Source organism: Balaenoptera ricei, chromosome 7 (genome assembly GCF_028023285.1).
Source record: "Balaenoptera ricei isolate mBalRic1 chromosome 7, mBalRic1.hap2, whole genome shotgun sequence".
Classification (NCBI taxonomy): domain Eukaryota; kingdom Metazoa; phylum Chordata; class Mammalia; order Artiodactyla; family Balaenopteridae; genus Balaenoptera; species Balaenoptera ricei.
In genome coordinates, this window is record NC_082645.1 from 106,128,344 (window position 1) to 106,141,165 (window position 12,822).

Consider the following 12,822-nt stretch of genomic DNA (forward strand, 5'->3'; position numbering starts at 1 on the left):
AAAAGGATATTCTCCCTATACGAAACAGAAAAGTACCCATCACAACCATTCTTAATGACTATACCCCATTCGCATAACAAACTGATGTGTAGTAAACCGCACACCTTCGATGGACAAAGATCCTCCATCTTGCCTTGCAGAGAAGGAATTTGAGATAATTGTGAACACTGTGGTCCAGGAAATGACAAGCAAAATCAAAAGCAGTCTTGAGTTCTGTGTACACATATTAATGCTTAAATGCTTCTCCCTAGTAAGTTTCAGGAGTAACAAATGTTTGTCAAAAGAAGCTGTGCTGAGCAATTGAAATCTGATTTGAAATGGAACCACGACAGTCTAATACATATATGCATGAAATGGAGAAGCTGCCTAATAAGCGTAGCTGACACCAAATATGCAATTTACATACATTACACACTGATAATCTCAATTTTAATATTACTCTTTAAAAGTAACTGGATGGGTGGTGGAGTTAAAAATTTTCTTTTATAAAATGTGAATAAGAACAAAAGTTTATCCTGACGTCTTCCACCATTAACCACAATCTCCTTAGTGTAAAGATATATCTGCTCTTTCTTGGGTCTCTTTCAGAGGCAGTATCTCATCCCCACAAAGCTGTGATGATTCAACCAGACTTAACAGATGAATGGTCGATAAACTTGATGAGATCTGCAGACCTACTCTTTGTTCCTGAGGTGCTGAGTGGTGAGCAAACATTCAAGCATGTTTAAGCCTGGTACACAAATCTTTATGAGAATTTTTTCTTTCCTCAGTAGATTATCCATGAAATAGGACAGGTGTACTGGTTATTCAATTACATCTTACACAAGACCTGGCCAAAATTTGAAATGAGGCCTCTGAGCATAGATCTTACTGTGGAGATTTATTAATAACAGTTAAAAGTTGTCTATAACAAAACTTTTTTTTGTAATTTAAGCCTATTTTCTTATTTTATCATTGGTTTCACTCATAAACCAGAAACGAAAATCTGCCCATCTGTTCTAAACATAAAATGTGTTCATAATAATCCAGATTTATACCAAATGTATTTTTAAGTATTGCTGAATTGAGAGAGTACTCAAAATTTATAGCCTCTGAGGTTACAAAGAGGACTTCCTCTTTTTAAGGAGGAAAATGCTTAAAATGAACGTAGGAAAGGCTCAGAAAGCTTCTTGGATATCAAATGGCTCCGTAGGAAAAAAAAATGTCAATGATATAAGAGTAAATGAATCAAAGCCATATGGATCAAATTTTCCCTAAAATACACAGTTTGAAAAATTAAGGAGGAAAAGTGCTTGGCAAAATGTGTTTTAGGTTTTACCAAACCCAAAACATTCGAAGAATCATTTGCAATGGTTGATGAACCCTAAATGCAGCCAAGTTGGCCCATTTTTGTATACTACATAACAATAAAAAAAAGCTTCCTAGATAACTTCCTAGTGTAACCCACTGATACTGTATTTCACTCAAGAAATCATTAGAAGCTGTCACCAGAAACCGTGGCGTTTGTAGGAGTAGGGGGGTGTTGAAATGATACAAGTTTGTTCATTTAATTGGCCTTGTTTTGGGGGTTTGGCTCTGCGTGTTTTGGAGGTGGGGGGAGCAGTGAGGGTAATGTTTCTTGCAAAGGAAAGTTAATTAGAAGAACATGGGCCAAACGTTAATTAGTCTCACGTCTTGAGCATATGATAGTATTTCCTTGGCACTCCGTATTCCAAGTCGGCATTCCTTTTTTTCTCCTGCACATGCAGGAAGGTGCTGGGAACACACCAGCTGGGTTTGGAGGGGAAATACGTGGTCTCTGTTTCCCTGTGCTCTTTCTGTGGTGTTCCCACACCAAGAAAACACAACTTTTCAAAAGAGGGTGCTACTGCAGGGTAGAGGGAGTTGAATGGTTTTCTTCTCAGATGGTGTTTTGTCATTCATTATAAAAGCCTCATCTCCTGAAAGGGTTATATAGTTCAAATGATCCTAGAAATTCAGAGACAGTAGAAAATTTCAAGGGAATTAGCCTATTCCCAACCCACCCATCCCTGAGAATCTCAAGTTCCCTGACAAATCCAGCTTTTGAGGGAGTGTGAAGTCCAGCCCTCCATCTGTGAAGGCTTTTGACGGTTCCTACAGGAAAATCGAGTTGAATATCAGTGCCGGAGCCCATGGAAAACTTTCTACAACATTATGCTTCTTCAGCAAGTGAAATGTGTAATTTGGTTTATTAAAGAACTAGTAATAACTGCAAGAGAGGTAGACTTGGCTTTTAACTCTGCCAGTGACTCTAATTGTGTTGCACTGGCCTCAGCTTTTCCATAAATAAAATGGGAATATTCCCCAGATACAGTTATGGATTCCCTCAGAACAAGATACACTTTTCCAACGATTCAGTAACACACAGACCCTTTCAGCAACTTGAGGAAGGATACAGCCAAAGCTTCTAAAAGTTTTCATCAGGATTCTGAGACTTAGAATGTCATAGAGACCTGTCAGTCTACTACTACTCTAATCCCACCAGCTGGACAGTGTAACCTTTTCCTGATTCACTGCTTCACACCCATCCCTCCCAAAGCTGAGAATTTCTCTGGGAAAAGCACTGAGGGAATCTAAGAAACACCATTTGACTAATGGCTCTGATTCCAAGCATTTTATTTTATTTTTTTAGGCCGCAGGTCATGAGAGATCTTAGTTTCCCAAACCCGCGGCCCAGGCAGTGAAGCACGGAGTCTTACCCACTGGACCACCAAGGAAGTCCCTGTTTCCAAGCTTTAAAAGAATCTTTGCTCAAGGGAGCAGATATGTTAGAGACCCCAAAGGAAAATCAACTACATCCCTCACACAAACAGAGAAACAATTTGCTTATCATAACGGTGTCTATTAATTCTTTGACAAGAAACTAGAAAGCCGATTTTACAACAGTTCACATACATTCTAACTCATGATTTCCAAGTCTGAATGGCAAACAATATATCAATTTCAATGACACTAAGAAAAAAATCAAATAAAATGCACAAATAAAATAGCATCCACTAAAGAGATTTACAATGAATTGATCATAATGACTCAAAAAACTTTAGCTCCAATTCAATTTAAATTAATAGGTAAAGACGTATGATGAAGGGTAAAGGCAGGGGATAGGTAAGATGCAAAGTTACATATTATATAACATGGAACATGCATACTATCTCAATTATATATATGTGTGTGTGTGTGTGTGTGTGTGTGTGTGTGTATATATATATATATATATATATATTTTTTTTTTTTTTTTTTTTTTTTAAGCATAAGACCCAAAAAGAGCTGAAAGGCAATATGCAAAAATATTAACAGTGGCTCCCCAGGGGAATTTTTTTCCTACTCTAGAGATACCTCTTTAAAATTTTTTCTATTTTCTACAATAACCATGAAGTACTTTTTATTATTGGGGGAAGTTAAAAGATTGATAAGAAAAATGTGTAAAGCAAAAAAGCATGTAAAGAGTGCATTAGCAAAAAGAGTGTTAATTAACCCAAATCCAAAGTTTAGAAAACTAGTTTCTATAAAATGATTTTAAAATATGAATAAGACCCCCGGCTCTATTTTTTATGAAACCTGTCTCCTCTTCACCCAGCTGAGTGCTATCATGAATGAGATTCGAGAGTAGGAGCTGGGAATCCTCTGTCCAGTCCCAGCTCTCTCACTATGAGCGCTGTGACCACAAGCTCTGTGAGCCTCAGTTGATTTGTCTGAATATTAGATGTCCAGATAGAGACAGAGGAAGTGGAAAAGTTGGAGGAGAAGAGGAGAAATGGCAGTCGCAGGATTAGTTCCATTTTTAATATTATATGATCCAGTATATTAATAAGCACTTCTCTATAGCGAGCAAAAAGACTAAGCCATGACCACCCTTTCTTTACTCTCTTCTTTAGTTAACAGGTAAACCAGCTGTTAGACTCTTTTCTTCAAATTTTCTTTACAATATTTTTAATAAAGCCAAACGATCAAAAACAGGGTAGTGCACACCTCCCCACCTTGCTTAAATAGAGGCATTCCTGAGAAATGGTAAATCTTAAAGGCTATAGAAATCTGAGTTTTAATTCCCAATTCTCCTAATGTTCCCATTCCATCTTTTTGTAAATATGTCTGGCAAGATATTGACTCAGTCAGCCTTTTTTTCTCCAACTTTGCCTAAGGAAATAAGGAGGAGCTTCATATTATTCGTTTCTTTTCTAACTCACTGGAGATGCTACAAGAACTCACACAACATGGGTTCCTAGTCGTGGGCTGAGGAGGAAATATATGGTAGAAACGCAAAAGGTCCTGGATATTTGCAATTTAATAAGTGAGGAGTTAACATAATGTGTAAGAGCATAGTAAAGAAATACAGGAGAAGTTGCCTGTGGAATTTTCCATGGCTTGATATTGGAATGATTCCCACCCTACCGCCAACTCTGGAATCATAGCCAGGCTTCTTGAAATCAAGGATTAACAGTTTCAAGGTCAAGTGCTAGTACCTCCACTTATATAACACAGTAGAATACACTTATACTTCTTATAACATACAAGTGCAGACATCTATAATACAAGAAACTAGGAGCTTCCCTTAGAGAATACAGGTTCGTGTCATTATTTTTATTATGCTCGAACACTGAGAAATGCCAAAAGAATCCTGGGTCTCACCTTACAGAAGTGGTTCGAGCTGAAGTTTACTTTTATGCAAACTTTCAACTAAATCATGTTCATAAAAAGCTCTTCTATGGCCCCAAATGACTTATAAAACTGCAGAGATAACTACTTCTGATGTTACTTCTAAACTGTGGAAGAAGCTTCTATGCTATAGATCCAGACATTTAAAGCTGAATCTATTAATATAAATCCATGATTTTCATGCAAAATCACATTCACAGATGCCAGCACTTGGAAACTAAATGTATTAAAGTCCTGTAGGAAGCACGTCCATTGTTTTCATGTTGTTATTTTTCAGCTGAGGCTTAAAGCCACCTCTTATTTTTTATCCCAGGATGTGCTATAGGAATCTATGAAACTTAATTACATTCACTGTTACAAAAAAGGATTTATGAACTTTTGCCTTTAGGCAGAAATGTTTATTTCATTGCCTTTGCTATTCATTCTTTTCAACTCCAACGGCTTTGAACTTTTCAGCTGCTCAGAGTTATCAACGTTGTGCAGAGCCCAGGAACTCCACTCCCAAGACGCAAACCACAAGTTGAAGAAAACGAAGAAGGCGAAGATATATGAGTCGTTATTTTGGCCACCCTTTGTGCCATTAAAATCTCATTTTCTGCCTATTAGAATGCCCTCTTGGTGTTTAGGCAGCAGTGATAGTCAGTGATTAGTGTGTAATTGAGTATAATTGTCTTTTCACTTTTCATTTGTGTCATTCTGAGCTTCTCTCTGTTTTTCTAACCACCAAGAGGAAAAAAGGGGGTTAAGAAAAGATAAAGCTGTTAAAACTCTCACTCTCAGCCCTGAAGAGATTCTCGATGGCAATTATAGATTGCAACCCCTTCGTGACATTTCTCCAAATTCAGCGGGCAGCTCTCCTCACCACCTGGGCCAAGTGCTCTCTAATAAAATCAAGTGATCTGTATTTAAACAACTGCTAATAATGTCAACCTCAGACAGATGCCACATGTAGGAAATTTAACCAACCCTCTGACATGCAATTATCAAGGCAATTTATTAATATAATCTCTCAAGAAAAGCTCAGAGTCCAATGCAAATTAGAAAAACAATTACAACATTCAAATATCTATATATTCCCAAAGAGCGGTAATTCTCCTAATTTGTGCATTTATAACTCATTTATCCTAGAGTTCTGTAGTCATCAGCTGGGTCTCTCTCCACACAACTTGTTAACCTCCTCTCCAAATATTGTATAAAAGCTTTGGTGTTTTCTTATTAAGTGTTCTTGCTCACAACCCTATCAGCTGACCAAATACCATTTAAAAAATAATGTGTGTGAACCTCTTACCCAAAACCCAGAACAAGGAGTGGAGAAGATGAATGCCTTGACAACTAAGTATAACATAAAATCTCCGTGATTACATTAAAAGTCACTAGGATTTTAAGTCTAAGCTACAACTTTTGATACAGCCCGTAGGAAGGGTGGAGAGAAAGGAAACTAGAAAACTGAAATCATGTGGCTTGTATAAAGAATACATTATGGTTTAAATTTGGCAATTCATTATATGACTGCCTCGGGGAATTGACTATTTGGTTCTGGTATACAGCAAATCGTCTGTCTGGAAACACGGGACTGACCTGAGGTGAAAGGCCATTGCCAATGGCGGGGTTCATGGGGTTGGAGGGCCCGGATGGAGGCACAAAGCTGTCTGTATAGCTGGAAAATCCATGCCTGGTGCTGGAGAGGCAGTAGGCAGAGCTGCTGTCCGGGGTGGAAGGAATAGTGCTTTGGTGTACAGTGCTTGGAGGAAGCGGCTGAGGTCTGTGGACCGTGCTGCTGGGATCCGACACGGCTGCAAGGAAGAAGGTCATCAGCCATAAATCTCGGCTGGAGGCCAGCAGAGAAAGTTCGGTACAAAAGTTCACAGTCACCAAGCCATCAGCACTATATCCTGGTCAGCCACATGTACATTTCAAACTGCCCTTCTTGACACGCAGGTCTAGAGCCCCTCATAACAAATACAGCCACATCTCCGCACATATGTGCAAGGACATAATTTATCTACATACTTTCAACGCACACTCACCCAGAACAGAAATTCAGAAATCACATCAACAGTGCGAACAAACCTGTTTTGGTAGTGAATGTTATTAATCAATGTGAGGATTAACCCATGTAAGAATTGCAAGTCTCAAGTTTCTTATCAAATATACTTCCAAAGCACCTGAACATTAGTGTGACAGTATAGTTTCGAATGCCTGCAATGCTATCTTTCATAATGCAAACTAATTTAGTTTTATCATTTATCCCATTCACCCCTATGCGCTAAGACAGAGGGACTTTTTATCAAAGCTTACCTTCCCTCTATTCCTACTGCAGTTAGGAGCCATCACAGAACTTCAGTTAATTGCAGACTGGAGTATAAATGTGAAGTTTTAACAAATGAAAAGCAAATTGCATGCTTATGTAGGGATGCTGTTTTGTTCTGTTTTAACATACTGAAACAGTATTATATTACAACACAGTTTATCTAAAGAGATTCAGACAGGTCACAGAACAAGCTATGTTTCTGAAATGTGACAGGTATCAATACTTTCAGGACAACCTGATGTAATGAACATACAAACAGCCACAAGGACACCGGCAGAAGATTTCACTGCATAAATTAAGCAGCAAGGAACAAGATTGGGAGTTGCATCTCAACCCCCGACTCCATTCCTCCATACCTTGTGGAATAGCTGTGGGCTGGTAAGAGGTCTCGGACAGCTGGTATGTTGGCAGAGTCGGCATGGCCGTGGGAGGGAATCCCCCCGGAATGAGATGGTTGAAAGCCATCAGTTGATTGGCCCCAGCCTGCTTCCTCCATCTTGCACGGCGGTTGCTAAACCAGACCTATGGATTTAATTTAAAATTTGAGGATTTCACTGATGAAATAATAGTACAGTCTTAATGAATTTTTCATGCTAAAACAGATTAAAGGCCCCTTACTGACAGGGCAAATAGACACAAGAGCCCTCCACCTTCTGGGTTGTATTGTCAGGGAAGAAAGGAGAATTAGATGTCAGGGGTCAGCAGAGGGCCTTCCATGGTCCTGCAGAGCCCCCACGAGCCCGGGGGTGACCATGGGGAGGGATGGCTAAGCAGGGATGGGAACCACGGGAACTCCCTGCCATCACCATAAGCACCCTCCCACCTTCATGTACCGCAGCATAATGGAGAGGATCCAGGAGTCTGTTTGGCCCCCGCGTGACATGTGTCCTAATTTGGTCTTACCTATCACACGAACCCTTGTTTTTTATAGTCTTATCAATGTGTTTGTATTTCTATGGACATTATGTGCACAATTCCTGGAAAGTCATATAAATTAACCAGAAGGATAAATGGAGCTATTTTACCATCCCTTCCAAAGTGTGAGACATTGTGCTGATCTTCATGGAAATAGATGCTGAAGAGGTAAGTACTTCAAGAAAGGAAAGCATTTTATCTATGAAGCTCTTTTAAATAGTGGGTTTATTTATTATTTCTTTCAACAGCCGCTATAAGCACCTGTCTTTTTAACAGAGGGCTAAAGGGGTGGATAAGATAGGACCCCTGAGCTCAAGTAGCTTACTGTCTCCTCCTCTAGGAACTCACAGAGTAATCAAGGTCACCAAAATAACTGCTCACAGGAGGTAGAAACTCCATGTTTGAAAATGCAGAGAAATCAGTAGAAGTTTAGAGTGGAGACGAAGTTTCAACTCCTTTTAAAGCTTGGATATGATTTCGAAAAGTGGTCACGCCACTTGGAAGAGATACAAGAGACCAGCATGTCTAAGAAAAGTTGAGACTTGATTTCCTTATAGAACAAAGTTATCAATTATACAACTTAAATGTAAATTTCAAGTCACAAAATTTTTAAAAGAGTGGAGAGAGGAATGTCTCCCTTCTGCAGCAAGAAAGCCCAGTTTAACAGATACTTTGCCAAGGCATCTGCTTAAACTTTTGCCAGTCACCCAAGCATTTGTCTGGAAAAGAGTTTGGTCATCTCTAACCATGATGCAAGACAGTTGTAAGGAAAGCTGTTTGAACTTCCTCAGAACACTAACATTTAATACTCCTTAAGTTTCCAACAGGAAAAGAAGGGAAGTCAATATTTTCCCATGTTGATACATAATTGAATTAGAGTTTTACTTAACTTAATAAATTGCCACCTGGGATAATAGAACCATTGACAGCACTCAATTTCAGGTCTGCATCAATTGTGCTTTCTCATTGCAAGCCTAAGCGTCTGTTACCAGGACTCCCAAAGGCATCAGGGTAAGAAAACTGTTTTCAGGGAAGTGCTTGGAACAAGCTGGTTAGCCTGAGGAGGCTGGGGGTAAGAAATTAGGGTTGTTTTCATACCTGAATGCACTGTACTATACCACACACTGTGTCATATTTTATAGTATAAAACCTCCAGATTAATGAGGCACACCTGGCTCAGGTGATTTTTTTTTTTTTTTTTTCCTCCCCACACTTATCTAGACCAACCCATGTGCAGTGCATCTTCAGCTTTATGGACTAGGCTGGAAGGAGAGTTGAATTTCCAAAAGTTCTGATTTGACTTCACTCATTCAGACTTACTGTCTTCAAATCTACTGATGAGATGCCTTATGAAGAACTCAGAAGCCTGCACTTCTGACATTATCAGAGCATGTTGCCAATCTCTCTGTGCCAACTTCCTGCTGTAACTTTTAGATAAGTAAACCAAATTTGATTTATCCACTGGGTGGGCTCTTCCTGGTTACTCCATCAGTCTTAACCTACTTTTGACTTACATTCATGCTAACTCCTCCATAACCCAATTCTTTAAATCAAAAATGTCTTTGCTCAGGTAATAAATTAGAAGAAACATCATAACTACAAATCCCTTCAAAACATTAAATCCAAAAGGCTAGGGGTATAAAGTTTTGGGGGTTTATTTCCATTTTTCCAAAATAATACAAGTAAATATTGATGACATAGAATAAACCTACCAGGAGTTGGATAAAGATTCTTATAGTTTACAATACAGTATATATTTTAACTACAATATAAGATGAAGAGAAATCGTTGGGAAGCAAATCTTTACTGAAAAACAAACCTTCAATAGGAGGTTTAAGAGTTTCCTAAAGGAAGGAATTTAAATGTTGTTTAAATTTAGGCTAAATAAATCCAGAGGGCTATTCCTGAGGGAAGCAGGGCTTACTGAAGACGGAGCTGCCTGTCTCTGGCCATTTAACAAGATTTTTCTATCATCTTGCCCCTGCCAGCCTCTGCATCTCCTAGAACCAGCTGAAACTGTCAAAAGAAGCACTAAAGGAAAAATATACTGAAGTTGCAAAATGGGAAATGGCCCTTGCCTTCTTTATGCTTTGAAACTCATAAACATCTATTTTTCATAGAAAAAAAAAATGCCCTTGAAATCACCTTCATTTTAAGTACCCAAACTGGCTAAGCACAGTGATCCTGGGGTACTGTTATTAGCCCATCTTTGACTGAAAGACATTCCCTTGGCCCTCAGAAGTCCTACCCAACTCTTCCAATATTGTCTCTCTAATTCCTAACAGACAATCAAGGAATAATCTACTGAATGGCATGTGTAAGTGCAGAATACTGAAGAAGTTCATCTAAAATGGGTGGAAGGCATCTATGATTCAGTTGTTACTATCACGAGAAACTCTGTTTTGAAAAGAGTAGCAATTGCAACAGAGACAAACTGGCCTTTGATGTTCTGGAGGGGAATATGAGTGTTCCACCAATGTCTTAGCCAGAAGGGCAGAAAGAACAAGTTTTACCAAGCTATCTACCTATTAAATGTCATTCTACGATCTCTAATTCAATGTGAGTTCACTCTCCCCACGCAGCATTACCTGGCCTTCCACATCACACTTAGCATGGTAAGAAAGTGGGGCAGGAGACATACATTGCTGAATAACTACTACCAGGCATGGTTAATTGCTTACAATTGCCTGTATAATATCACACTACATCAGAACCTTCCCTCGCACCAAGGTTTTACTTCATTTGATGAACTGCAGCCTGGTTGATTTTCACCTGCTCCCTGGATCTTTCCCTACTTGTACGTCTCTCTTCAGAGCCCTTCTACAAAGTCATATTCACGCTTTTGGAAATGATATTTAGATCCATTCTGGAGTAATATAATATCCAATGATTTTTTTGAAGCAAAATTTAAAATACAACATCATGATAACTAGGGAAAAAGGGTAATGAATCACAAAGGAATAGGTTTTTATAAATTTTTCTCTTCACGAGTAAAATAAGTACCAATTTGTTCTCAACAATGAAAGTTGTAAAAAAACTTAATATTTTAAGAAATACGGTAATACTTTTCATTCACATGGGAGCAGTGCAGACCAGGCAATAGTTGAATCCCACCTTTCCCCATCCCTCACTACCTCTGTGATCTTGAACAATTTGCATAATACCTGTGGGTCTCTGTTTTCTCATCTGCTAAATGGGAGAAATAAAAAACTCCTTCACAAGATTAAATGAGACAATATAATCAGTTAAATGAGACAATACAATCAAAGCTTGCAAAATACCTGAGAGATACTGTGTTCAGTAAATGTTAGTTATTAAATACAAACGTCACACTGAGAAATCCAAGAATTAGAGGCTTGCTTTCTTTTCTAAGCTCTCTGGTCTACGGCCAAAGCCTTTTGTGCCCCTGAGCAAACAGGAAAGTACCCAAATAACACCTCAAATAATTGAAAGCCAGTTTGGCTTGAATGGAGACTTAGGTCCAAATTGCTTCCAAGGTTCATGGATTAGTGTTAATTGTCCCATGGTGTAAGCCTAATTTTGCCCATCAATAAATTACTGGTTCACATTTTTGGTGTGGTCCTCAAAGGCAATCTAACCTACATTGTTCCAGATGGGTTATTTCAAATGCCATTTAAAACATGGGAAGAAAATGTAATCATTAATCCTTAGAAAGAGAATTCACAACAAGATTATAAAATGTTTCATTAATACTAGAGCTGATACTAAAGTGCCAATTACAGTACTTTCCAAGTAGGTAAATTCAGGACAAGCTGCTTATTCCCTGGACCTTCTCACTCACTCCACTGCCTCTCTCCCATGTCACACCCGCCCAGCCCTCTTACCATTGCTGCTACCAGGCCTTGACCGCTGTATGGAGAGCAGGTTGGGCAAAGGATGAGCAAGACTGATGAGGAGAAATGCCATGCTCCTGTGAATGTCAGAGGATCACGACACACATGAAAGCATACTTAACTGCATCTTTTTACATCCCAAGAGCAAACTCCTGCAGAGAATTGTAGGATGACCACATTTTTGCTTCATTATGGAGTTCAGAGCCAATATTCCGTACCTATCTTAACTTTTAAACTATATAGATCTGTTACATGGCTTTGAACCACCACTGGGTTTCCCTGAGGATCACAAATTACTGATGCTATAAGGGTCCTGAGAGATCGTGCATCCTAGGGGTTTTTAATTAAAGGAAAGAACGGGGTGGGGGGGGGATTTCCCTGGCAGTCCAGTGGTTAGGACTCCACGGTCTCACTGCTGAGGGCCTGGGTTCAATCCCTAGTCGGGGAACTAAAATCCCATAAGCTGAGTGGTATGGCCAAAAAAAAAAAAGAAAGAAAGAAAGAACAGGGGGTGGTGATTTTGGGGAATATGATGAGAGCTAGGGGCCCTCTCCCTATTTAACACTTGTGTACACACACACACACACACACACACACACACACACACAGGCAAAGGCACAACATTTGCGCACAAATCTCAAGTTTCCCAGATCTCCTGAAGTCCATCCATGATTATCCTGGTCATCCATGGACCCAGACTAAGATCATCTGATCTAAACCCCATATTTTCAAATTTATATTTAAATTTTTAAAAACCTGAAGTCCAGCAGGATTACAGCAAAATTGTGACTTGCTCAACAAAACACTTTTGGCAAAGCTGAGACCAAAACCCACATCTTCTGACTCCTAGTTAAATGCTTTTCCACAAGCAGCTTCCTTTCCTGTCTTCCATTACCTGGGTGGTAAGAGAACGATACTTGCCTACTTATTGGAGTTTCAGGTGGAATATTTACTAAAACTTTTACACATCATAAATGTCTGCAAGTCATCCTTCCTTACAAAACTTTAGTGCTTGCCATTATTTGCATAATAACAGCTATCCAGGAGGTGAATTAGGCAAATTAGTCT

General features: G+C 39.1%; 1 protein-coding gene across 2 annotated transcripts in view; it reads right to left on the reverse strand.

Annotated features, from left to right (window-relative positions):
* Nucleotides 1–12,822, reverse strand: part of PAX3 (paired box 3) — a 91,912-nt gene that overhangs the window by 12,455 nt on the left and 66,635 nt on the right. For both annotated transcript variants that reach the window (XM_059927433.1, XM_059927434.1), the window contains exons 6-7: nucleotides 7,342–7,507; nucleotides 6,253–6,467 (exon numbers count right to left, since the gene is read on the reverse strand). In XM_059927433.1, coding sequence (XP_059783416.1) covers nucleotides 6,253–6,467; nucleotides 7,342–7,507 — 381 coding nt within the window. The remainder of the gene's footprint in view (nucleotides 1–6,252; nucleotides 6,468–7,341; nucleotides 7,508–12,822) is intronic.